This window comes from Salmo trutta, chromosome 33, assembly GCF_901001165.1.
Source record: "Salmo trutta chromosome 33, fSalTru1.1, whole genome shotgun sequence".
NCBI lineage: Eukaryota > Metazoa > Chordata > Actinopteri > Salmoniformes > Salmonidae > Salmo > Salmo trutta.
Window position 1 is genome coordinate 4082771 of NC_042989.1, and position 27335 is coordinate 4110105.

At 47.6% G+C, this 27335-nt stretch overlaps 1 protein-coding gene across 8 annotated transcripts in view; it reads right to left on the reverse strand.

Annotated features, from left to right (window-relative positions):
* Positions 1 to 27335, reverse strand: part of syne1b (spectrin repeat containing, nuclear envelope 1b) — a 153230-nt gene that overhangs the window by 77482 nt on the left and 48413 nt on the right. For all 8 annotated transcript variants that reach the window (XM_029729498.1, XM_029729495.1, XM_029729496.1 and 5 more), the window contains 31 exons: positions 26071 to 26229; positions 25441 to 25623; positions 25088 to 25189; positions 24631 to 24834; positions 24184 to 24391; positions 23933 to 24045; positions 23471 to 23676; positions 22790 to 23231; positions 22265 to 22437; positions 21979 to 22066; positions 21363 to 21584; positions 20938 to 21102; positions 20347 to 20703; positions 19011 to 19147; positions 18647 to 18824; positions 17804 to 17986; positions 17457 to 17600; positions 16785 to 16940; positions 16206 to 16370; positions 10598 to 10770; positions 10274 to 10427; positions 9676 to 9819; positions 9358 to 9522; positions 4410 to 4727; positions 4024 to 4179; positions 3640 to 3810; positions 3011 to 3337; positions 1127 to 1279; positions 750 to 917; positions 384 to 563; positions 77 to 223 (listed from right to left, as the gene is read on the reverse strand). In XM_029729498.1, the coding sequence (XP_029585358.1) occupies positions 77 to 223; positions 384 to 563; positions 750 to 917; positions 1127 to 1279; positions 3011 to 3337; positions 3640 to 3810; positions 4024 to 4179; positions 4410 to 4727; positions 9358 to 9522; positions 9676 to 9819; positions 10274 to 10427; positions 10598 to 10770; positions 16206 to 16370; positions 16785 to 16940; positions 17457 to 17600; positions 17804 to 17986; positions 18647 to 18824; positions 19011 to 19147; positions 20347 to 20703; positions 20938 to 21102; positions 21363 to 21584; positions 21979 to 22066; positions 22265 to 22437; positions 22790 to 23231; positions 23471 to 23676; positions 23933 to 24045; positions 24184 to 24391; positions 24631 to 24834; positions 25088 to 25189; positions 25441 to 25623; positions 26071 to 26229 (5841 nt within the window). The remainder of the gene's footprint in view (positions 1 to 76; positions 224 to 383; positions 564 to 749; positions 918 to 1126; positions 1280 to 3010; positions 3338 to 3639; positions 3811 to 4023; positions 4180 to 4409; positions 4728 to 9357; positions 9523 to 9675; positions 9820 to 10273; positions 10428 to 10597; positions 10771 to 16205; positions 16371 to 16784; positions 16941 to 17456; positions 17601 to 17803; positions 17987 to 18646; positions 18825 to 19010; positions 19148 to 20346; positions 20704 to 20937; positions 21103 to 21362; positions 21585 to 21978; positions 22067 to 22264; positions 22438 to 22789; positions 23232 to 23470; positions 23677 to 23932; positions 24046 to 24183; positions 24392 to 24630; positions 24835 to 25087; positions 25190 to 25440; positions 25624 to 26070; positions 26230 to 27335) is intronic.

Genomic DNA, 27335 nt, shown 5'->3' on the forward strand with positions numbered 1-27335 from the left:
ATGAAAACACCATTATTGTGTCATTTGATTCTCATTCTCTGCCTATAAAAGAGCAGGGAGCAGTCTAGTCAGTAACCTGTTTGAGGGCCTCCTGCAGGCCAGAGGGAGGATGACAATGCAGCCGGAGCTCCTCATGGACAGTGGAGAGCCAGGTCTGGCACTGCTGCAGAGTGTCCTGGTGACTGACATGTTTCTGCAGCTCCCTGTCAAGACTTTGGTACACCTGATGAAGCAGACACAGACACACAGAGACAAGTGAAGAGATGGAGCCGGTAAGTGAGTAGAGTTGTGTAGCGTAGAGCAGATCAGAGTAGCGTATAGTTGATTAGAGTAGAGCACAACAGAGCAGACCAGCGTAGCTTAGCTTAGAGTAGAGTACTCACACGCTGTGCAGTGCTGCAGATGGCTGAGTAACTGTCTCTGGTGCCCTGCTGGTGAGCCTGGACCTGCTGGCTGATCTTAGCCTGCACCTGGTCTGTAGTACAGTTGGACATCAGGTCATCTCCCTTCTCCTTCAGACTGGTCAGGCGCTCCTCGAAGCTAGCTATCTCCTCCATGATTGCCTGAGAAGAAATGTGACAGACAAGGGTTATGATTATAAACCCAAAACTTCTAAATTGCCGTTTTAGAATGCTGGTTTAGAACTTCAGAAGCATAATTCCATTGTCACGCAAACAGGTGTTATTGCATCATTTCATTCTCATGGATTCTCATACGGTTCCAATCCATAAATTTGTGAATCTACTCACCTTGTGCCGAGCCAGTTGCTGTGTTGCCGTCTCCATGCTGCAGGTCTGCATGGAGTCTGAGGTGACCAGCCTACTGGACATCTGAAGGAGCCACTTCTCCACCTCCTGAAGCTCACTGCTGTAGCCCTCATGCTCCTTCACCCACTCCATTAGACTCTGGACCTGGCCCTGTAAATAGTACAGGATTACTTTTTTACCTTAGACAAAGCTACAGTAGCTGTCTCAGCCACCACATCAATCAGGTAGGACAATGACACATTTTGGTTGCATGCTCTAGGTAGCTAGCTGGTCTGTCAAAAGAGACTAGACAACTATAAACCAAGGAAGCTCTCTAATAATTTAAAAGTGAATCATGTGTACTGTAGTAGAACACCTACCCTGGCTGCAGTGCAGAGGTCCTGGTAGTCTGTCTGTAGTCTGCTCATGTTGTCCCTGATGGTAGGGTCGCGGACAGAATCCAGCAGAGCCTCTCCTTTCTCAACCACAGACCTCACCGCTGACTCGTGAGACTGCACTGTCTGCTGGATCGTCTATGTAAGAGGAAAAACATCCTTTGAATGTCAATAATGAATCAGTTGTTGATGATATATCTATTTTTACAAGGCACACATAGATACAGTTGAAGTCGGAAGTTTACATACACCTTAGACATACATTTAAACTCCGTTTTTCACAATTCCTGACGTTTAATCCTAGTAAAAAATCCCTGTCTTAGGTCAGTTAGGATCACCACTTTATTTTAAGAATGTGAAATGTCAGAATAATAGTAGAGAACATTATTTATTTCAGCTTTTATTTCTTTCATCACATTCCCAGTGGGTCAGAAGTTTACATACACTCAATTAGTATTTGGTAGCATTGCCTTTAAATTGTTGAACTTGGGTCAAACGTTTTGGGTAGCCTTCCACAAGCTTCCCACAATAAGTTGGGTGAATTTTGGCCCATTCCTCCTGACAGAACTGGTGTAACTGAAGCAGGTTTGTAGGCCTCCTTGCTTACACACGCTTTTTCAGTTCTGCCCACAAATGTTCTATAGCATTGAGGTCAGGGCTTTGTGATGGCCACTCCAATACCTTGACATTGTTGTCCTTAAGCCATTTTGCCACAACTTTGGAAGTTTGCTTGGGGTCATTGTTCATTTGGAAGACCCATTTGCAACCAAGCTTTAACTTCCTGACTGATGTCTTGAGATGTTGCTTCAATATATCCACATAATCTTTCTTCTCATGATGCCATCTATTTTGTGAAGTGCACCAGTCCCTCCTGCAGCAAAGCACCCCCACAACCTGATGCTGCCACCCCCGTGCTTCACGGTTGGGATGGTGTTCTTCGGCTTGCAAGCCTCCCCCCTTTTTCCTCCAAACATAACGATGGTCATTATGGCCAAACAGTTTTATTTTTGTTTCATCAGACCAGAGGACATTTCTCCAAAAAGTACGATCTTTCTCCCCATGTGCAGTTGCAAACCGTAGTCTGGCTTTTTTATGGCGGTTTTGGAGCAGTGGCTTCTTCCTTGCTGAGCGGCCTTTCAGGTTATGTCGATATAGGACATGTTTTACTGTGGATATAGATACTTTTGTACCTGTTTCCTCCAGCATCTTCACAGGGTCCTTTGCTGTTGTTCCGGGATTGATTTGCACTTTTCGCACTAAAGTACATTCATCTCTAGGTGACAGAACGCGTCTCCTTCCTGAGCAGCATGATGGCTGCGTGGTCCCATGGTGTTTATACTTGCATACTATTGTTTGTACAGATGAACGTGGTACCTGGAAATTGCTCCCAAGGATGAACCAGACTTGTGGAGGTCTACAATATTTTTTCTGAGGTTTTGGCTGATTTCTTTTGATTTTCCCATGATGTCAAGCGAAGAGGCACTGAGTTTGAAGGTCGGCCTTGAAATACATCCACAGGTAGACCTCCAATTGACTCAAATGCTGCCCATTAGCCTTTCAGAAGCTTCTAAAGCCATGACATAATTTCCGGGGGTTTTCCAAGCTGTTTAAAGGCAGAGTCAACTTAGTGTATGTAAACCTCTGACCCACTGGAATTGTGATACAGTGAATTATAAGTGAAAAAATCTGTCTGTAAACAATTGTTGGAAAAATTACTTGTGTCATGCACAAAGTAGATGTCCTAACCGATTTGCCAAAACTATAGTTTGTTAACAATACATTTGTGGAGTGGTTGAAAACTAGTTTTAATGACTCTAACCTAAGTGTATGTAAACTTCCGACTTCAACTGTAGATAGATCTGTTCATACCTTGTATTTGGCTAACTGGGCCTTCTTCTGATAGAGCTCAGCTTTGGGTTCAACAGGCATCCCTAGCAGAGCCTTCGTCTCTGTGAGCCACTGAGCCTGGGCCTTGTACTTGTCCAGGAAGTCTTTGGAAAGGGAGATGCATTTCTCCAGGGAGCTGTGTTCAGTGCGTAGCCCAACCATCAGGCCCTCTAGCTGGGAGAGATGGGTGTCCACCTCCTCCCTCAGCTGGTCTGCCTCTGGTTCCTCCAGGAAGGCCATGGCTCGCTCCGTCTTCTCACGCATCGTCCTCAGGAAGCTGTGACCCTGCTCCATGTCACCCTGCAGAGCCTAGAGGACAGACACACATATACATAGACAGAAAGCAGAACCATTATGCCTGTGACCATAACCTTCTCAGAGGATGAAGCAACGCCTTGGGAGTTAAAGCCTTGGGAGTGTCAATGCAATGCTAAAACACACTAGGTCCGCACTCACAAGTAGTTCAAAAGAGCTTACTTTTGCTACGCTAACAGTTGTTGTTTACCAACTCAGTCACTTGAGGCATGGCTTCCATTTAGCTGAAGCTCAGACCATAGTCTCTCTTATGCCAGACTCAAGGCAGCAGCTGTAAGAAGAGACTATAACTGTACCTCCAGTTTCTTCTTCTTCCTCTCCATGGTAACACGGTCCACTACGTCGATGCTGATGGCCACAGTGCTGAAGTTGTTCTTGGCAGAGCTCAGCCAATCAGAGAAGGTACTGAACACACTCTGGGCCTCCTCTATGCAATACACCTCCTCCTGCAGCTGCTTGATGCTCTCCTACGTCATCAACACAGACATTTTAGGAAAAAGCGGGAGACAAAATTGTCAGATCTTGCACTCTGGTTTCAGAACTTTGTGAGTGCAAAGTGTTGTTGAGCAGAAGGTCCCAGGTCTGTGCCCAGGTCAGGACAGGGATGAAATCTACTGTGTTACATGTGGTTGTATGCGTCAGTGTGTGTGTGTGTGTGTGCATCTTTAAGTGTTCCATACCAGTAGGTGCAGTAGCAGGGCGTGGTAGCGGGCGGTGAGCTGGGTAGCTCTGGTGCTGACCCGGCTGCTGATGTGGGTCTCGTCCAACACTTGCTGGGCTAGAACACTTAGACCCTCCACCTCCTCCTGGTACACCAGCACCTCCTCCTGCCAACCCTGTATACAGAGAGACACATATAAATATGGCATATCATTTATTGAAACACAGGGGAAGTGAAGGAGGAAGATACGGAGGAGGAGGATGAGGAGGAGGAGAAGGCTACATGCTACCCCTTACTGCATAACGCGCACACACAAGACTGTGTTACTACTACTATAACAATAATCAACATCATCATTGATGTCACTTAGTGTTTCACAGCAATCTACTCTGAACCACTGCTGACCTTAATTAGTTGCAGCTGAGCGTCCTTGGTGGCGCGGTCTGACCTCCGATGGCTTCGTAGTTGACCTTTGCTCTCCATGCTCTTCAGCCAGCTGTCCAGACGCTGAAACTTCTGCTCCATCTGGCGGAGCTTGGCCAGGGCACTGTTGAGCTGGCCCCTGGTGTCTCCCAGCCTCCCCTGGTACAACCGCCAGTCTTGCTGCACAGTCTCCAGGACCCGGTCCTCGATCTGAGGGACACCCCATGGCACAACCTGGTCTCTACTGTCTAGCAGGGTGTTGAGCAGGGCCTGGCCCTCCGTGCACTGGACTTGTAGCTCCTGGGAATGAATGCAGAGAGACAGCTGTCATTATTTACAACTGGCCATTACGAAATATTACTGGACATTCCAACGCCATTATACTGTACATCTCGCGCCAACAGGCAAAGATAGGCATTTTTCCCAATGCTGAACAACATCTATTTAGAAAACAATTTTGAATATGTGTCACGTCCTGACCCTTGTACGAGGTCATTTGCCATACTAGAGCGGTCAGGGCGTGACAGGTGGTTGTGTTGGGTGGTTTTGGGTTTTCTGTTTATAGGTGGGGTTTTTCTAGTATTCTATTTCTATGTTTTGTTTTCCAGGTTTGGCCGGGTATGGTTTCCAATCAGAGGCAGGTGTCTTTCGTTGTCTCTGATTGGAAGCCATACTTAGGCAGCCTGTTTTCCTTTGGGGTTTGTGGGTAGTTGTTTTCCGTGTTAGTCTTTGTACCTGATGGGACTGTTGGTCGTTTTCTTGTTTTGTCAAGTGTCGTCATTGAAAATGAGCACTATCCACGCTGCGTCTTGGTCTCCATTTCACGACCCCTGTGACAATATGATCCATTATATTCAATACATCAGGGGCCTGTTGGACCAGTTGGGCATAAAAAACAGTTGGTCTTGAATGCTAGGTTGGTCGTAGCTACGTCCGACTTTGTGATCAGAGTTTACACCTTTTGCACCAACCAAAAATAAGACTAGTTGTAGCTAAGTCCGAGGTAAGATTTGATGATTTGTAATGATAGTTGCTAGGCAGCGCCAGTTACTAAGCTGTTACCATCCTCGTGGCAGTTCTAAGCTTTGCAAGTCATTTCATTTCGCCCATCAGTTCGCATTGCCCACCACCACATGCACATTTCCTAAACCACAACTGGATGGATCCATAATGAATTACTGCGGGAATAAATATCACTGAACGACAAAAATATAATATTGCAATAAAAGGCTAACGCAATTGAAGGCATGTATCAAATTGTTGCTCACTGAAACGTCCAAAGTCCTCCAACTGTTATAATAAATGTACAGCAACAACAGCCGTGTGTGGTCTAGATGATCATTTCCACACCGTTTTGATTGGGACGATGCCATCGCGCTGGTTTGAGAAAAGCATGGTGACTCGTCTTGATAAATCAATCAATGTCAGATTTTTGTTTTCACTGAATCTGTTTTGGATTTTTGGCTACAATACGGCTGGGGAAATGTTAGCTAAGTTGAGCTGAGTGTTCATCATCATTAGTCTAGTTTGCTCATCTATTAGCAGGACTGATACCATTTTGCTAGCATGTTAGGCTACAGTGGCTTGCGAAAGTATTCACCCCCGTGGCATTTTTCCTATTTTGTTGCCTTACAACCTGGAATTAAAATAGATTTTGGGGGGATTTGTATCATTTCATTTACACAACATGCCTACCACTTTGAAGATGCAAAATATGTTTTATTGTGAAACAAACAAGAAATAAGACAAAAACACAGAACTTGAGCGTGCATAACTACTCACCCCCCCAAAGTCAATACTTTGTAGAGTCAACTTTTGCAGCAATTACAGCTGCAAGTCTCTTAGGGTATGTCTCTATAAGCTTGGCACATCTAGCCATCTAGATTTTTGACCAGTGGGAAACCATCCTTCAAGTTGGATGGGTTCCGCTGGTGTACAGCAATCTTTAAGTCATACCACAGATTCTCAATTGGAATGAGGTCTGGGCTTTGACTAGGCCAGTTTTAAAGCTTATTCAAGCTAAAATATACTGTAGGTGTGTTGACTGTGATAAAGGTACTGGATTATGAGGTGTCTTTTTTGCTAAATGAACAAATTAAATAAGCAGTGGCATGGTGCATATAGCCTTAGAAGAACAATGACATATACCTCAATTCAGTCATATTCATGGTTTATTGGGAGTGTGGCTTTCAGTTAGTTATTTTTGGCAACCGATCCCGTGAAAGTGAATGTCATTCGAGTTCATCTGTTCTGTTATATTTAATCAAATCTGACTAACCCAGTGAACTGCTTGCTATCAATACTATCTGATGGTGTTTGCATGTTTAGGTAAAAAGACAAATAATGTCCCGTTTGGAACACTGACAAGTAAAGAGCATAATATATAAGTTTGGACACACCTACTCATTAAAGGGTTTTTCTTTATTTTTACTATTTTCTACACTGTAGAACAATAGTGAAGACATCAAAACTATGAAATAACACATACAGAATCATGTAGTAACCAAAAAAAGTTAAACAAATAAAAGTATATTTTATATTTGAGATTCTTCAAAGTAGCCACCCTTTGCCTTGATGACAGCTTTGCACACTCTTGGCATTCTCTCAACCAGCTTCATGAGATAGTCAGCTGGAATGCATTTCATTATATCTACAGCCTTACTTCACTCATGCCACGGTCTCTGCATACAATATAGCTGATTACACGCATGCACCATTCAATCTGATCGCACGCACAAACTACCTCACTTTGTTGCTTACATGATCTTGTCCACCTCCCTGTTCTCATTGTCCTCCGCCAAGACGAGGCTAAAACCTAGCCAAGCCATAATACTCACCGCATTTGTTGAGAAATCTTCCTCGCTTGGTGACAAGGCAGGCATCTGTAGGCTACATGTCCAGTGGTGATAAATTAAATTTAAAAAATTAAATGAAGAAAAAGGATGTCAGCCTTTCCCGGCCTTAGCCATGGTCGGCATATCTAATATATGCTCATACCCCACTCTCACTTTTTGTATGCCACTATTGTATCAAATACACAGGATTTAGCGCCTCAGGTTTCCCGCCCTATCTCACACTCGCAGGCCCTCAGACAGGCTAATACCAAAGCCTCTTTCAGATAATAATCCGTGTAATATAGATGATAATAATAATTATAAAATGATCAATAATACTATACAAACTCACTGCTACTACTATAGGAAGAAAGTTTTATAAAGCCTCAAATGAAGCAGACATTGCGGTATTGATACAATGAGGGGTGTAGAGAATAGCGGCGAATTGCAACAATCAAATTCTAGAACAGCAGCATAGAATTCTGGCACAGTGTGCAAAAATAACTCACACTGTAAGGGCTGTTATTAATATTTAGAATTTACGCGTCAAAAGGTTAATGCGTTTCAGCCAATCAGTTGTGTTGTGACAAGGTAGGGGTGGTATACAGAAGTTAGCCCTATTTGGTAAAAGACCAAGCCTATGTTATGGCAAGAACAGCTCAAATAAGCAAAGAGAAATGACAGTCTATCATTACTTGAAGACATGAAGGTCAGTCAATGCGGGAAAAATTCAAGAACCTTGAACGTTTCTTCAAGTGCAGTCGCAAAAACCATCAAGCGCTATGATGAAACTGGCTCTCAGGAAGATTGCCACAGGAAAGGAAGACCCAGAGTTACCTCTGCTGCAGAGGATACGTTTATTAGAGTTAACTGCATCTCAGATTGAGGCCAAATAAATGCCTCACAGAGTTCAAGTAACAGACACATCAATATCAACTGTTCAGAGCAGACTGCGTGATTCAGGCCTTCATGGTCGAATTGCTGCAAAGAAACCATGACTAAAGGACACCAACTAGAATAAGAGACTTGCTTGGGCAAAGAAACACGAGCAGTGGACATTAGACCGGTGGAAATTTGTCCAAAATTTGAGATTTTTGGTTCCAGCCGCCGGGTCTTTGTGAGATGCAGAGTAGGTGAACGGATGATCTCCACATGTGTGGTTCCTACCGTGAAGCATTGAGGAGGAGGTGTGATGGTGTGGGGGTGCTTAGCTGTCTGTGATTTATTTAGAATTCAAGGCACACTTAACCAGCATGGCTACCACGCCATCCCATCTGGGTTGCGCTTAGTGGGACTATCATTTGTTTTCAAACAGGACAATGACCCAAAATACACCTCCAGGCTGTGTAAGGGCTATTTGACCAAGAAGGAGAGTGATGGAGTGCTGCATCAGATGACCTGGCCTCCACAATCACCTGACCTCAACCCAATTGAGATGGTTTGGGATGAGTTGGACCGCAGAGTGAAAGAAAAGCAACCAACAAGTGCTCAGCATATGTGGAAACTCCTTCAAGACTGTTGGAAAAGCATTCCTCATTAATCTGTTTGAGAGAATCCCAAAAGTGTGCAAAGCTGTTACACTTTTTTGGTTACTACATGATAGGTGTAATATGGAGGATAATAATAATTATACAATTATCAATAACACGTGCACATGACATGTCTTTTATCACCATTATTATTTGCACCGGACATGATTCCCTATTTTCCTTCATAATGGTCTTAAATAAATCTTCAAAAAGTTCTTAAATGTGATGTTTTGGTGCCTTTAGGGCAATTCAGAAAGCTGATTGAGGACCTTATTTCTGATTAATGTATTTTGTATTTATATCGATGTGTGTATTTTCTGTAATTCATGTCATTCAGGTCTCAGTATGACTCCCTGATAAAATAAAGGTTAAATAAAAAAACTGTTATTATTTGAAATCCCATTTCCCATCAACTGTCAATAATAATGAGTAGTATAGCTGAACGTGGGTCACTTGGCTTTACCCAGGTTGGCAGTTTTGTCTCTCATCTCGGAGAATGAGAGAAATGGGAAAAGCCACTTTTCTTTGGCTATGTATCTGGAGGTAGCAGTATGTTCTTGTTCTGACCTGTAGTTTCTGAAGCGTCTCCTCCAGGGTTTCCACATCCCCCTCTAGCTGTGTGTAGCAGCCCAGCTTCTCCTGCTCCTGCTCCAGCCACACCTCAAACACATGCAGGCCTCTCTGGTACTCCTGGTGGGCCTGCACAAGCTCCTCTGCTTTCCCCATCGTACTCTGACAACACAATGACAATGACGTGCATTACAGACATGCAACTACTACTATTTTTGTTCATGCTAATGCATAGGAGGAACAACATAAGTCTGGCAAGTAATACTAACACAAGAGTAGGAGATGGAGCATGCTTCACTGATGTACTCTATATACCTTGGCGTTGTCCTTGACGTTGTTGTATCGTTCTTGCAGGTCCTGGAGCTCCAGCTGTGTGACGTAATGTTCGGCCATGTTGGCTCCCTTCATAGTGATGGTGTCCAGCAGACTGCTGTGGCTCAGCACCTCCTCATAGAGAAGCTAAAACAAACATAACATAGCTCAGGGTTAATGTGTATGTTTCTACTGTACTTAAACCACAGCATGATACAGGGTTAGGTTACTTCTTGATAAAACCAAACATATAGGAGACTGGCATTGTGAGACTTTTTAAGTCAGAAGCACCCGACAAGGATGTCTTCTTTCACCGGTATAATTTGCACTGTCTGAAGCTGAAACAAACCATGGCATTTCACAGGGTTAAGGTAATACCTCTTGATAAAACGAAAGATGTTTGAGAAGCACTTTGTGACCAATCATTACCAAGGTCACTTTATCCAAGTGTTTTTATAAGCCAGAGGCACATGACATGTCTTTTTTACCATTATTATTTGCACTGGCACTGGACATGAGTCCCTCTTTTACTGTTATTATTTGAAATCACATTTCCCATCAACTGTCAATAATAAAGAGTAGTATAGACGACCATGGGTACCTTGGCTTTACCCAGGTTGGCAGTTTTGTCTCTCATCTCGGAGAACTGTTTGTCTGTTGGGTCCAGGCTCTCCTCAACATGCTCCACCCAGCCCACAAACTGAAGCACGTCCTCCTGGTAGCTAGTCCACTGGGAAAGGGCTCCCTCCAACTGACTGTGAGGGGAATACAGTGTAGTAAACATAAATATATCAGCTAATCGTCATTAAAGTTACTTGTACACTACCCAAATGTTAAAAATAAAACAAAACATTACATTTGATCAGACGTAATCAGAACCCAGTAAGTATTCTACTAAGGCAGTACACAAGAAAGAAAAGCTAACCTTTTGCAATGGATGGAGGCAGAAAGCAGGGCATCCCAGGAGTCTTTGAGGTCCTGGATGTGCTTGCGGACTACTGGTACTCCCTCTACTGAGGTGTTCCTCTGGACAGACTCTCCCCTGGTGACCAGCATCTTCAGCTGGATCTCCTTCTCCTGACGTGCTGTCAGCAAAGCCTGGGAGAATGACATTAAGGGTCAGTCCATGTATAACATAGTGAGGTCTCACGAAGGCAGCAGCAATGCTAACTTAGCTACCTGTTACATACTGGAGATTTAAAACAGCTTCTCCTCTGTAATCCAAGTCTGATTCTATTTTAGTTTAGCTTTGTTAAATGTATTTTATTTTATCTAGCTTAGCTTATTTTAGCTTTGTTTAATTCAGCTTATCTTAGCATAGTATAGTTTACTTAGTTTAGTTTACTGAGTTTAGTTCGTTTAGTTTTGTCATGACTCCCGCCGAAGTCGGTCCCTCTCCTTGTTCGGGCGGTGTTCGGCGGTCGATGTCACCGGTCTTCTAGACATCGCCGCTCCACCTTTCATTTTCCATTTGTTTTGTCTTGTTTTCCCGCACACCTGGTTCACATTCCCTCATCAGACTGAATGTATATTACTCTCTCTTTCCCCCATGTCTGTGTGTGGAATTGTTTGTTGTTACGTGTATGTGCACGTCAGACTGGTTTGCGCCGGGTTATGTCTACCTGTACTTGTTTAGTGTTCTTAGTGCCGTGTGTTTGTTCACCGTAATAAAGGGCTTCGTTTGCTACCCAATTCTGCTATCCTGCGCCTGACTTCCCTGCAGCCAGTTACGCATACGTTACAGAATTCCACACCGGAGTATGGAGTCAGCAGGAGCAGGTACCTCTGGTAGCGGAGTCGAGGAGCGCGTCCGGGAACACACGGTGTTGATTCACCATCTCGGCGCCGCCATGGACCGCGTCCTCCAGACGATGGACCACTGGGAGAGACAGAGTCCCTCCAGCTCCCCCACCAGCACAACAGGGGTCTCCACTACTCACTCCCTCCACACCCAGTTCCAGTGGGATTCGTCCTGCACTTCCCAGGGAGTATGATGGGACGGCCGCACGCTGCCAGGGTTTCCTTCTGCATCTGGATTTATATCTGGCGACCGTCCTCCCGGCTCCCTCAGGCTGTGAGAGGGTGTCCGCCCTCGTCTCGTGCCTCTTGGGGAAAGCCCTGGAGTGGGCCAACGCTGTGTGGAGAGAAGGAGATGCGGCGCTGGAACACTTCGAGGACTTCACCCGAACGTCTCTTCCACCTGAGGCAGGGGACGAGGAGCGCGCAGGAGTTCGCAATGGACTTTCGGACCCTGGCCGCCGGCGCGGGATGGAACGACAGGGCCCTGATCGATCACTATCGCTGCAGTTTGCGCGAGGACGTCCATCGGGAATTGGCCTGCAGGGACACCACCCTCACCTTTGACCAGCTGGTGGACCTGTCCATTCGGCTGGATAACCTGCTGGCTACCCGCGGACGTTCAGAGCGGGATCTGTCGGTTCCATCCCCCAGCACCACCGCTCCGATACCCATGGAGCTGGGAGGTGCTGCCCTCAGGGAAACCGGAGAAGGTTCCTTCACGTGCACCATCTGTGGCCGCAGAGGTCACACTGACGGTCCGTGTTGGGTTGGTTCCTCTGGGGGTCGAGGCAGCAGGCAGGGCACTCTGGCGTCACCCCAGGTGAGCCGGCACCATTCTCACCCAGAGCCCTCTGTTGCACACCTGTTTTTGTATGTTACTTTTCCTGAGTTTCCCCCGCATTCCCAGCATAAGGCGCTCGTCGATTCAGGCGCGGCTGGGAATTTCATAGACAGATCATTCACCCATAGTTTAGGGATCCCTGTTGTTCCAGTGGCTATGCCCTTCCCAGTTCACGCCTTAGACAGTCGACCATTAGGGTCAGGGTTGATTAGGGAGGCCACCGCTCCTCTGGACATGGTGACGCAAGGAGGTCACAAGAAGAGAATCAGTCTCTTCCTCATTGACTCTGCTGCGTTTCCCGTGGTGCTAGGCCTACCCTGGTTAGCCTGTCATGACCCCACTGTTTCATGGCAATGGAGGGCTCTCACGGGGTGGTCGCGAGAGTGCTCGGGGAGGTGTTTAGGGGTTTCCGTTGGTGCTACTATGGTGGAAAGTCCAGACCAGGTCTCCACCGTGCGCATTCCCCCTGAATATGCCGATTTGGCTCTCGCCTTCTCCAAAAAGAAGGCGACTCAATTACCACCCCATCGTCGGGGGGATTGTACGATAAATCTCCTGGTAGACGCCGCACTTCCCAGGAGTCACGTGTATCCCCTGTCACAGGTGGAGACGGCAGCTATGGAAACATATGTCGCCGAATCCCTGCGTCAGGGGTTCATTCTGTCCTCTAATTCACCCGCCTCCTCAAGTTTCTTTTTTGTGAAGAAGAAGGAGGGAGGTCTGCGCCCGTGTATTGACTATCGAGGTCTAAACCAGATCACTGTGAAGTACAGTTACCCGCTACCTCTCATAGTCACAGCGATTGAGTCAATGCACGGGGCGCGTGTCTTCACCAAACTACATCTCAGGAGCGCTTACAACCTGGTGCGTATCCGGGAGGGAGACGAGTGGAAGACGGCGTTCAGTACTACCTCAGGGCATTATGAGTACCTCGTCATGCCGTACGGGTTGATGAATGCTCCATCAGTCTTCCAAGCCTTTGTAGACGAGATTTTCAGGGACCTGCACGGGCAGGGTGTAGTGGTGTGTATTGATGACATTTTGATATACTCCGCTACATGCGCCGAGCATGTGTCCCTGGTGCGCAGGGTGCTTGGTCGACTGTTGGAGCATGACCTGTACGTCAAGGCTGAGAAATGCCTGTTCTTCCAGCAGTCCGTCTCCTTCCTAGGGTACCGAATTTCCACCTCAGGGGTGGAGATGGAGAGTGACCGCATTTCAGCCGTACATAATTGGCCGACTCCCACCACGGTAAAGGAGGTGCAGAGGTTTCTAGGGTTTGCCAATTACTACCGAAGGTTTATCCGGGGTTTTGGTCAGGTAGCGGCTCCCATTACCTCACTGCTGAAGGGGTCCCGGTACGTTTGCAGTGGTCGGCTGAGGCGGACAGGGCTTTTGGTCACCTGAGGTCTCTGTTTACCTCGGCTCCCGTGCTGGCCCATCTGGATCCCTCTGTGGCGTTCACAGTGGAGGTGGACGTGTCCGAGGTTGGGATAGGAGCCATGCTCTCTCAGCGCTCGGATACGCCACCGAAACTCCGCCCCTGTGCCTGCTTCTCGAGGAAGCTCAGCCCGGCGGAGCGAAACTATGACGAGGGGGACCGGGACCTGTTGGCTGTCGTCAAGGCTTTGAAGGCATGGAGACATTGGCTTGAGGGGACTAAACACCCTTTTCTCATCTGGACTGACCACCGCAATCTGGAGTACATCCGGGCAGCGAGGAGACTGAACCCTCGTCAGGCACGGTGGGCCATGTTTTTCACACGTTTTGTTTTCACCCTTTCTTACAGACCAGGTTCTCAGAACGTGAAGGCAGACGCACTGTCCCGGCTGTATGACACAGAGGAGCGGCCCATGGATCCCACCCCCATACTCCCGGCCTCCTGCCTGGTGGCGCCGGTAATGTGGGAGCTGGACGCGGACATTGAGCAGGCGTTACGTGCAGAGCCCGCTCCCCTCCAGTGTCCCGCTGGGCGTCTGTACATTCCGTCTGCTGTCCGTGACCGGCTGATCTATTGGGCCCACACGTCACCCTCCTCTGGTCATCCAGGCATCGGTCGGACGGTGCGCTGTCTGAGTGGGAAGTACTGGTGGCCCACTTTGGCTAAGGACGTGAGGGTTTATGTTTCCTCCTGCTCGGTGTGCGCCCAGTGTAAGGCTCCTTGGCACCTGCCCAGAGGTAAGCTACACCCCTTACCCGTTCCACAACGGCCTTGGTCGCACCTGTCGGTCGATTTCCTTACCGAACTTCCTCCCTCACAGGGTAACACCACGATCCTGGTCGTTGTGGATCGTTTTTCTAAGTCCTGCCGTCTCCTTCCTCTGCCCGGTCTCCCTATGGCCCTACAGACTGCGGAGGCCTTGTTTACACACGTCTTCCGGCACTACGGGTGCCTGAGGATATAGTGTCTGATCGGGGTCCCCAGTTCACTTCGAGGGTCTGGAGCGCGTTCATGGAACGTCTGGGGGTCTCGATCATCCTTACCTCGGGTTTTCACCCCGAGAGTAACAGGCAGGTGGAGAGAGTTAACCAGGATGTGGGTAGGTTTCTGAGGTCTTATTGCCAGGACCGGCCGGGGGAGTGGGCGGCGTTCGTGCCCTGGGCAGAGATGGCCCAGAACTCGCTCTGCCACTCCTCCACTAACCTCTCCCCCTTCCAGTGCATACTGGGGTACCAGCCGGTTCTGGCGCCTTGGCATCAGAGTCAGATCGAGGCTTCTGCGGTGAACGACTGGTTCAGGCGCGCGGAGGGGACATGGGACGCCGCTCATGTTCACCTTCAGCGGGCCGTGCTGTGCAAGAATTCCAGCGCAGACCGTCACTGCAGTGAGGCCAGGTCTGGCTCTCGACCCGAAACCTGCCCCTCCGCCTGCCCCGCCGGAAGCTGGGGCCACGGTTTGTGGGGCCATTTAAAGTCCTGAGGAGACTGAACGAGGTTAGTTACAGGTTACAGCTTCCCCCCGATTACCGTATTAACCCCTCGTTCCATGTGTCTCTCCTCAGGCCGGTGGTGGCTGGCCCGCTCCAGAAGTCTGAGGTGCGGGAGGTTCCTCCGCCCCCTCTGGACATCGAGGGGGCCCGGCGTATTCCATTCGCTCCATACTGGATTCGAGGCATCGGGCGAGGGGCCTTCAGTACCTCGTGGAGTGGGAGGTGTACGGGCCGGAGGAGAGATGCTGGGTTCCGGTGGAGGACGTGTTGGACCCTTCACTGCTGCAGGAGTTCCACCGTCTCCATCCGGATCGCCCTGCACCTCGCCTTGCCTCGACACCTCGCCTCGGATCATCCCCGAGGCCGGTGTCAGCGAGCTGCTGGAGCCGCGCATCAAGGTGGGGTACTGTCACGACTCCCGCCGAAGTCGGTCCCTCTCCTTGTTCGGGCGGTGTTCGGCGGTCAACGTCACCGGTCTTCTAGCCATCGCGCTCCACCTTTCATTTTCCATTTGTTTTGTCTTGTTTTCCCGCACACCTGGTTCACGTTCCCTCATCAGACTGAATGTATATTACCCTCTCTTTCCCCCATGTCTGTGTGTGGAATTGTTTGTTGTTACGTGTATGTGCACGTCAGACTGGTTTGCGCCGGGTTATGTCTACCCGTATTTGTTTAGTGTTCTTGGTGCCGTGTGTTTGTTCGCCGTAATAAAGGGCTTCGGTTGCTACCCAATTCTGCTCTCCTGTGCCTGACTTCCCTGCAGCCAGTTACGCATACGTTACAGAATTCCACACCCGAGTATGGAGTCAGCAGGAGCAGGTACCTCTGGTAGCGGAGTCGAGGAGCGCGTCCGGGAACACACGGTGTTGATTCACCATCTCGGCGCCGCCAGGTTACTTAGTTTAGCTAGTTTAGTTTATCTTAGTGTAGCTTGGTGTAGGTCAGAGGTGGTCGTACTGTACCTCCAGCTTGATCACCCTGCTGTCCAGGACGTTCTTGTCTGCTGTGGGGGTGCAGTAGGTCTGCAGCATGTGGCTGGTGTCGGCCACCCAGTTCTGCAGCTCCTTCAGCCCCTGGGAGAACAGCTGGTGCTCGGTGACAATCCGGTCAATACGGGAAGCCTTCTCCTGTGGGATCACACAGCACAGCACACAAGTCAGCCTCTGTGTGTTCATTCATGTGCACACTCATGACAAATTCAACTTAAAGCGAACCTGGGGTTTGTGTATGCAAATAACAACGGGCTACAATCCAGTATGGAAGAAAAGAAGAGCAGTAGTAATTTTGCCAGCAAAAATTTAAATTCAGTATTAGCAGTATTAAAGTGTTAGCAATTCAGCATTACCTCAAAACGAATTAGTATCAAACATAATTACGTTTACAATGGTACAGTATTTCATTCTACAGATATAAGATTGTAAATTCATTGATTATCTACGCAATTTTAACTGGAGTGGTAAGCTCCAGACAAACACATTCTAGTGCCTCCTCCCTGCCCTCTTGCAGGTGGACAGGCTGGCAGGCAGGCAGACATTAGTTACCTTGGTCAGGTTGGTTAGAGCTAGGTACTGTGCAGAGAGCTGTGAGACACGGTGGACAAAGCCCTTTCCAGCCGCGTGTCCGTCCCACAGTAGCTGGGCCTTCTCTTTGAGCCTGATCAGCTGAACCTCTTGAGAGGCTAACTCCTCGAGCACAGACTGCAAGGGCACAAGCAGGTTATGACCGAGACAGAGGCATGCAAGCCAACACACAGACAGTTAGCTAAGTTAACATAGACACTTAGAAACCAGACATTGAAGAAGGAGATTTGGTCAATGTTATGACCATGAAATACTGTCATGAAATGGAAATCCAAAGGTTAGAAAACACCGCAGACAAAGATGTTTGATGCAAGCATTTGAACAGGGTTGTCAACTGTAAACTCTGCAAACAGTTATTCTTTACTCTGCAGTGAACACACATACAGCAGAATCATTTGAAAATAGATAGAGTAGATGGCAGGGCAGAGATGAGCAGTTAGCAGTTATGATAAGCTTTAACAATGCAATGCGGAACTCCATCGGTGACTATGATTAACTGTGACAGAGCTGAAATGGTGAGCTTCTGTAATGGCTGGTGCCTGGCAGGGCTGGGTGGATGGTGGGATGATGGGAACAGTTATGGTGATAGCGGTTTATGAAGTGACATAATGACACAGGCTGAGCCACGTATACCTGCAGCTTGTGCAACTCCTGCTTTTTAGCTGTGAGGTCGTGGAGTCGTGTGCTGCTCTCCTGTACAGCAACCTCTGTCCCGTGCAGCCACACCTGAAGGGGCTCCGCACTCGCCTCAAAGTCCTTCATCTGAGACTGGAGGTTCTGAAACATAGAAGTGAAACGAACACACCTTCTGATACACAATTCAAACCAGAGGTTTCAGCGCCACACAAATTGATAAAATGCTTCCTCTCAAGATACAGTAAAGTACACTGAGTGTGAGATAATTTTTTTAAACAAAGTGAATAGATTACACATTATCATCAGAAAGGATTCACACGCTGTACTGTACATAGATTGATTACCTGTAATGCAGTCTCCCTCTGGTGCAGGTTGGACATCAGAGTCTTCCAGTCCTCTCTGGCACTGCTAATCTTGGCCCGGACAGCGTCCACTCGGTCTTTGGCAGCAATACTGACCACCAGCTCACCACTTAGCACCACAGCATTCAGCTTGGAGTGGCCCTGTTCCCTGTCACTCAGGAACTCCTTTGGGGTGGAGACAGAAGTCAAGAGATGAGATGCATACTTTAAAACAGAATGTCCACCGAAATCAAATGTGCTTGCAAGGACAAATATGTTCCAAGGACAAAAGGTTTCCTGAACAAAGATAAGAAGTACTTTTACTGGAGAATATCCATTGAAGAACTCATCAATCAAACGTAAAATCTATTTATAAAGCCCTTTTTACATCAGCAGAAGTCACAAAGTGCTTATACAGAAACTCAGCCTAAAACCCCAAAGAGCAAGCAATGCAGATGTAGAAGCATGGTGGCTAGAAAAAACTCCCTAGAAAGGCAGGAACATAGGAAGAAACCTAGAGAGGAACCAGGCCCTGAAGGGTGGCCAGTCCTCTTTCTGGCTGTGCCAGGTGGAGATTATAAGAGTTCATGGCAATTAAGGCCAGATCGTTCTTCAAGATGTTCAAACGTTCATAGATGACCAGCAGGTTCAAATAATAATCAGTGGTTATAGAGGGTGCAACAGGTCAGCACATGTAGGAGTAAATGTCAGTTCGCTTTTCATAGCTGAGCATTCAGAGGTCGAGAGAGAGAGAGAGAGAGAGAGAGAGAGAGAGAGAGAGAGAGAGAGAGAGAACTGATGGACTAGGCTTGATTTTGAGTCCAGGGAAACTGGCCCTTAGTGTACCTGTATCTTCTGCAGGCTGGAGGAAGCCTCGCCGAGGTTCTGAGGCACGTCAAAGCACTTGGCTGTGATGATCTTGGCGTTAACCAGCCACTGCTGGAACTCTCGGAAAGTGGCACGAAACCGCTGCTCCAGAAGCTTCTCTTTGCTCTGGCATTCTCTGGAGGCCTGCAGGCTCAGACTAGGAGGGAGAAGAGAGGACCAGATACAACTACTTTTACACGGCACCTACAGGGCGGTATTCTGACTTGAGATCTCATTCTGCACACGTAACTTTCTGTGCAAGTCTCCCATTGACATCAGTGAATGGTTTGCGTGAATGTTTGAGTATAGTAAGAATCCTCCATCCTGGTGCTGACTGACTCACCTGTTGTACTCCTTGATGAGGGAGGACACTCTCTCTGACTGAGTGCCCAGGTCCCTGGAGAACCGCCATAGGTCATTGAGCTGGGACTTCAGACTGTCTGACATGGGCTCCACTTTAACCAGGCCATCCAGAGTGTCCTGGGTGGCACACACACACAATGAGAATATGCTTTAGAGGAGAAGGAATGGAGGATTGTGAATGCCTGAGTATATGGCGATTTTGGGTATTTCACTTTCACTTTGAAAAGTCAACACTCATTATAACTATTACGGATCCTTCCTTTATTGTTGCATTCCGCTTTGGCAGTGCATCAATACTTGAACAATATATATACCGTAATTTCCGGACTATTAAGCGCACCTGAATATAAGACGCACCCACTGAATTAAAAAAAAAATATTATGTTGAACATAAATAAGCCGCACATGTCTATAAGCCGCAGGTGTCTACCGGTACATTGAAACAAATGAACTTTACACAGGCTTTAACGAAACACGGCTCGTAACAAAAATAAATAGGCTTTAACGAAACACGGCTTGTAACAAAAATAAATAGGCTTTAACGAAACACGGCTTGTAACAAAAAAATAATAATTAGCAGTAAACAGTAGCCTACCAAGAGAGTCATTGGTCACTATCTTCCTCCTCCTGTGCACTGAAACCATCTCCTTCGGTGTCAGAGTTGAATAGCCTCAGAATTGCTTCATCCGATATTGGATCATAGTCGCTCTCGTCACTTTCATCCGGAGGCAAATCCAACGCTGAGCCCTCTTCAACACTCAGCAGTCCAGCCTTTCGAAACCGGTTGATGATAGTGGATTTTTTGACAATGCTCCACGCTGTCAGGACCCACTGGCAGACTTGACCATAAGTTGCTCTTCGCATGCGGCCCGTTTTAGTGAAGGATTTCTCCCCACTTGTCATCCAAGCCTCCCGCTGAACACGGAGCGCCACCTTAAATGCACGATTTACACTGATGTCGAGTGGCTGCAAATACTTTGTTGTGCCCCCAGGAATCAGGGTGACAAAATGACTACCGTAATCAGAATGATGGGAAGTTTGAGAGCGCTCGATTTAATCTAAACAGTAAACAAAAAAGTTGTTTGACCGTAACCCGTTCGGCAATTTCATTGGTCTAATGAAAGCTTCATGCCGCCAAAAAACTGAGCACGTCACAGAATGTGTTTTTTTTGAAAAAATAAATTGAAAGTGGGAAAAATCCATATATTAGCCGCGTCATTGTTTAAGCCGCGAGGTTCAAAGCCTGGGAAAAAAGTTGCGGCTTATAGTCCGGAAATTACGGTATATATATAAGAATACCTGCAAAGAAGCCTTACTTTTGCAATCTGCCAGCCCTGCACAGCCTCCTCCCCACTGTTTTTCCCCTCGGTCTGAGAGAGTCTGTCTCTCCACTCCTGCAGCTGACTGCTAAACTCCTGCAGGTCCTGCTCCAGCTGAGCAGCCAAGCAGTTAAACTCCTGCTCTGAACTGGCAATCTGAGAGAGCGCAGTCTCCAGGCCTGCCCTGGTCTGCAGTGCCCCACGCTCCCAGTGCTCCCAGGCAGACAGCAGGGCTGCCTCCTCCCTCTCCACTGCCTCGAAGCCCCCGGAGCCCGTGTGGTCCCTCGCTGCAGCCCCACAACGCTGCACCCGGCTGAGACGCTCTCGGCCACACTGCCTGGAGTCTATCAGCTCCTGGATTGGAACATTTGAACAAGAAGCATTCAACTGTTACTGTTCCTGCCAACTACTCTCCATTTGTCACTATGATGTTCTATAGAGGCTTAGACAGAGAGACATACTTATCCTTACGGGAGGGTAAAATTGATTTACGTTTTTGCACATGCCTAATCTCTAATGATTACTTTGATGTGTCAATGATGTGTCAACAAGGTGTTTATATTGTATGTGATGATTGAAGATCCTCACCCAAACTTTGGCGAGCTTCCTCTTTACGGAGGTGGAGTCTCCTGACAGATCCGACCAGCGTTGGAGCTCCTCCCTGGCAGAGGTCAGCCAATCATTGAAGTCCCTCACCGCTTCCAAGTAGTGCTCATGCTCTGTCACTATGTTCTCCATGGCGTGAACCTTACCCTGAGGGGTGGACGGCAGACAGAGACTGAGTTAGGCTGTGTCAGATTTACACATAAGAGTACACTGTGAACAAAGACTGGATATTGTCTTGATGCATTAACATCAATGCAAGTCGATTACAACGATGGATTGAGGCTAATAACACAAACAGATCGTCAGACTTGACCTGAATGTACTTATGTAGTTATTAGATGTAGTTATTATACAAAGGAGAGAAGCATGTATCTAACTGCCATCCTTTAGGAGCAAGGCTTGATTACCTTGACGACAGCGGTGATATCAGCAAAGTGCGCATTAAGCTCCATTCTCTGCTCTGGTCCGAAGGCCTGGTTGCCTGTCTTCTCATGCAGCTCTGCAGCCTTCTCTGTCAGCCTGGCCAGTGGTGCTGTATGAGCCTCCACGTCAGCCTGCAGGGCTCTGAGACGCTCCAGGAGAGAAGCCTTTTCCTTCAGGCCTGGCTGCTGGGCCAGCGCCAGACCCACCTACATTTACATTGACATTTGAGTCACCTAATACACGCTCTTATCTTGAGAAACGTACATGCAGTGCATTCAAGTAAGGAAGGTAAAACAACCACATCTCAATCAATAAAGTATTTAAAATAGCCGATATATGCTAAATCAGTGGTAGTAAGAAAAGATAAGTCGAGGATTCTGAGATAATTGGCTTTAATGTTCCGAACCCTCATTGGTTTGAATGGTGTCAGCAATTTATATCTTGTATTATTTTGAACTTAACATGAATTGGGGTATTTTTAGTACTATATGGTATACAACATTGAAGAGAACAAGGCAATGTCAATAACTCGATTTTGACAAAACTTCTGATAGAACCTTATAGTCCCAATCTCTCGAAGTGTGCACAGCTGAATCTCACCTCCTGCTCTACAGACTCCATCCACTGCTGCAGCTGACCCTTACTCTCCTGGTAGCTACTCCACAGGGCCACCGTCCACTCCAGACGACTGGGTTGGTCAACACAAACAAACAAAAAAACACAAGCACACACACACAGATTAACACACAGAGACGTGGAAGATTGGAGCATACTTACGGGGTAGTGAGAAGCTTGTTATACACATAACATCATGTTTTGTGCTACTCCAAACTGCAGCAAGAGATTCACTGTAGTTTTATTGGGGTAAACGGGCAGCGTACCGTACCTGTGACAACTCATGGAGGTCATGAGCATGTTGGCCCAGGCGTCCTTCAGGTTCTGTAACTGGGAGCGGATGGCCTCCTGTCCCTCCACACTGTTGTGCTTCAGGACCTGCTCGCCCTTCCCTACCGCCATGTTCAGCTTCACTTCGCCCTCGCCCTTCATCAGCAGGATGTCCTGGAACACACATGGAGGAAGAGCAAAGCAAACTTTATTTAGACTTGTTGAAGACTTGTTCAACATCCATGTAGACCATTTCCTCCTTGAAACATTGACCTTCCATGGCTCGTGTTATCCCAAAGTAGTGGTTCTCAACCTGGGGTACTAGTACCCCTGGCGGTACCTGGCCTGTCCACAAGGGGGTACTTGGGAGGACTCATAAGAACATAGGCTAATGATTAGTTGCACATGAGGTACTTGAGGTAAATGTAATAAGGGGTACAGTAACCAACAAATATTAAGAATGATAGCCCCTGAATTAAGGTCTCTATCATGGATACATCAGCTTCAGTTTGTCATGTTGTCTGACCTGTACAAGTCCCAGCCTCTTCTCCAGCTTCTCCTTGTTCCCCAGTGTACTGTTGAGGCTCCCTAGTCGTTCCTGTACACCGTTCAGCCAGGACCAGGTGCTCTGCAGGGTCTCCTCAAATGCTTGCTGTTCCTGTAGGGTCATCTGGCAGCTCCGCAGCTTCTCCCTCACCCTCCGCAGCAGACCTTGGTGCTGAGACTGCAGCCCCGCAGCCGCCCGCGTCTCGCCACCGTCGCCCCGTCCACCTTCGTTCAGGGCCTGCGACTCCTGACACAGTCGCTCGAACGAGTCCCTTTCTTTGAGCACGTCCTGGTGGTATCCTTCCACCCTCTCCAGTGTTGCCTTCTCAGGATCCCTGTGTTTCTCCTCAGGCAGCTCTGTGTTCAGCCTCTGCTCCATGTGCTCCAGCCAGCGCTTCAGCCTCTTCAGACGACTCTCAAACCTGACAGACAGAGATATATCACCTTGTCACAGTCACAGACTCATACACATCTGTGACTGTATTCCTGAGGCCTACTCCTGGGCTCCAAGGCTGCATCTCAATATTCTAAAGTTCTACCTCTAGAAGTTGATTTTCCCCCATCTGTACTGAAAGAACAGTATAGGCCTGGATAAGTGAAGATGAGGGAAAAGAGAGGAAGTCTCTTTATATTATTGAGATCCATCCCAAGTATCTCTTACCCATTTAGTTGTGCAGTGCTGTCCTCCAGGGCCTGTTGGTTGAGTCTACACTGCTCTACGAAGCGGTCCCAGTCCTGCTGGATGGAGGAGAGGTGCTGCTGCACCTGGCCAGCGCTGGCCTTAGGGAGATGGAGAAGGAGCTTCTCCCCTTCCTCACACACCTGGGTCAGACGCACCTCCCCTTCCTCCACACGCTCCAGAGCCCCCTAAATGATATGAGGACACATCTTTATACTGTATGTGACAGGGCAACACTTGCACAAGTAATTAACTGTTTAACTGCCAGTTTCCAGGGCACAGATTTAGTCTAGCCCTGGACTAAAAAAAGCAGACTCAATGGAAAATGTTCATTTTACTCCAGGGCTAGTCTTAATCTGCGTCCGGGGAAACCTACTTAAAGAGATTGAGGATTAATGGTATAGTTAAGGGTTGTATGGGTTATATGTTGTGTTTGGACTGTACCTTTAGCTTCTGGAGTTTGCGCTCCACGATGCTAGTGTCTCCTGATCGGTCAGAGCACTCCTTCACTACCTCCCTCTGCCCAGACAGCCAGCTGTGGAACTCCCGAACCAGGTCTACAGAACAAGAGAGACAGAGATTATCATCATCCTCGTCATGGTTGTAGAATATTGCAGAATAGAATACAGTAGTGTAGTGCAGAATAGATAAATCGATAGATCAATCAATCGATCCATCGATTCAGTCCTTCTCACCATTGAAGTGTTTTTGCAGGCCGTGCTGCAGGGAGGCCAGGGTCCTGGAGCAGAGCTGGTTGACAAACTCGTAGCTCTTGATGAGGTCAGTGAGGGCACTGCCCAGCCCAGCCAGCTCCTCAGAAGGGTACTTCCGACACAGAGTGTTCAGGCTCTCCCTGGTAGAATCTATGCTGCCTTGCTGGTTCTGAAGGTCCTTCTGGAGGTCCTGTCATGCAATTCACACACATATGAGTTCTACACCTACAGCAATAATAATATACCGAATAACAAGTGTGAGTGCTCAGAAAAATAACTTAGTCAGGATCTCCTGGAAAGAGGTAAAGGCCTTGCACAGAAAATAGTGAAGTGGAGCGCCATGGTGGATTCCCTATGCTCACAAGAGGGCCAAGGGCCAAGTCAGGTACGTTCTCAGGTAAAAGCTGTTTCAATTCAACGTCTACCTACCTTGACTCTGCAGATGTCCTCTGGGTCAGAGCCAATCGGTGAACTCATCAGGGATTGCTCCATGCTCTTAAGCCAATCAGACATCTGAGTAATGTAGTCCTCTAGCTGCTTCCTCTGGGAGCTGAAGTCCCGGAGGTTTCCCCTGGCCTGCTCACACAGCTTCTGCACCTGGCTCATCTTCTTCCTCAAGTCTGCTTCCAGCACCTGATACAAACATACAGAAGATCTTTAGCTCCCTTCTGAAGTTGTATGGGGCAAACCGACTGAGCACGAGTTTCCCAAAATGTTTGTAGCACTATTGTTCATTCAATGCCTACCAATGGACTTCAAATAATCTTAGTTCTACAAAGGTTTTAGGAAACTCACAATGTGTCAGTTAGTTCAAAAGTTTCCTTTAACATACATAACTTTTCAAAAGCTATAGATGTCTGGGCTTCAAAAAAATCATGCGCAATACCTGTAGTTTGGATGGAGTTTCCTGGCTACGGCTAAGATGCTTCAGTTCTGACACTTTCCCTTGCAGGTTTACAAGCTTGTGCTCGTTTTTTCCCATCTCCATCTATGCATAGGGAACATTTTAGAAAATTTGATTTCATTTATATGTTTGAGCATTTGGGATTTGCAGGAATTAAAGGATTGGATGATTCGTGGATTTGGGATGCAGTATCTTAAAAATGTATTGAGTCAAACTGATTGGATAGAATCATTTAACAGACAACTTTAGCTCCGTCATTCTCCCGTTTTCCTTAAGGGTTGTAGAAGAAACATCTTACTGTATATCTGTGTCTGGTGTGTCTCAATGCATCATACCTGTAATGCAGAGAGTTTGGTCTCCATCCTCTGACTGTCGTTGAGGTTGTTCAGGCTCTCACTGAGTTCCATCACAGAGTTGGTTGTCCATCCCTCGATCTCCTCACTGATTTGGCGTACATCTTCCCATAACGCCAAGCTCTGGATCAGATGTTCAATGTTGTCTTCAACCCTCTCCGACACCTGTAATGTAAAGGGACAAAATCAACCTCTGTAAATTCACAAAATTGTGGAGGCAAAATAAATCACGGAAGACCAAGGAACACCTGAAGAGGATCTGTACAAACAGATATGGACAAACTGAAATACTCATGGAAGGAACTTGAGGGAACTTGAGAAACTGTCCCAAAACAGAATGCTGTGGAGAACATTTGGGGATCACCAATGCTCCTCACGGTCAGATAAAAAAGGTCAAATCAAGACTCCAATAGAACTACTGTATCACTACTGTACCTCTTGTTTTTTATTCAATTCAATTCAAAATACTGAATATCCCACAAGGGGCAATGATGTAGGCTGGCATGCAGGTACATAAAAACAACATATAACAATGAACATACAGCACAGCAACAACACACCAATAGTGGATGACCTAAACTCCTCATGGCAAGACTGGAAATGTAGACTTACATCGAGCCACTGGTCCACCAGTGTCTCCATGTCCTTCCTCATTAGCTGGGTCTCACAGTCTGAGATCTTTTTCAGCTCACTCAACAGCTGCTTCCCTTTAGTGGAAAACTGGTCGAGCTCACTCTGCCTGGCTGACGTCTCCGCCTTCGCTGCTTCATGCTGCACACATGAAGAAGAGAACGAAGAGCAACAAAAACTTTTATTTTGAAGTGATTACTTCTATTTTTGAAGTTCACTGTAGCAGCATAGTAGCAATAAGAAGATACTAGCTAGTAACAGTGTACTAATGTTTCACCCACAGTTCTGGGTGACTTTAACCTCCCCACGTCTACTTTTGACTCATTGCTCTCTGCCTCCTTCTTTCCACTCCGCTCCTCTTTTGACCTCACCCTCTCACCTCCCCCCTACTCACAAGACAGGCAATACGCTTGACCTCATCTTTACTAGATGCTGTTCTTCCACTAATCTCATTGCAACTCCCCTCCAAGTCTCCGACCACTACCTTGTATCCTTTTCCCTCTCGCTCTCATCCAACACTTCTCACTCTGCCCCTACTCGGATGGTATTGCGCCGTCCCAACCTTCGCTCTCTCTCTCCCGCTACTCTCTCCTCTTCCATCCTATCATATCTTCCCTCTGCTCAAACCTTCTCCAACCTATCTCCTGATTCTGCCTCCTCAACCCTCCTCTCCTCCCTTTCTGCATCCTTTGACTCTCTATGTCCCCTATCCTCCAGGCCGGCTCGGTCCTCCCCTCCTGCTCCGTGGCTCGACGACTCATTGCGAGCTCACAGAACAGGGCTCCGGGCAGCCGAGCGGAAATGGAGGAAAACTCGCCTCCCTGCGGACCTGGCATCCTTTCACTCCCTCCTCTCTACATTTTTCTCTTCTGTCTCCGCTGCTAAAGCGACTTTCTACCACTCTAAATTCCAAGCATCTGCCTCTAACCCTAGGAAGCTCTTTGCCACCTTCTCCTCCCTCCTGAATCCTCCTCCCCCCCATTCCTCCCTCTCTGCGGATGACTTCGTCAACCATTTTGAAAAGAAGGTCGACGACATCCGATCCTCGTTTGCTAAGTCAAACAACACCGCTGGTCCTGCTCACACTGCCCTACCCTGTGCTTTGACCTCTTTCTCCACTCTCTCTCCAGATGAAATCTCGCGTCTTGTGACGGCCGGCCGCCCAACAACCTGCCCGCTTGACCCTATCCCCTCCTCTCTTCTCCAGACCATTTCCGGAGACCTTCTCCCCTACCTCACCGCGCTCA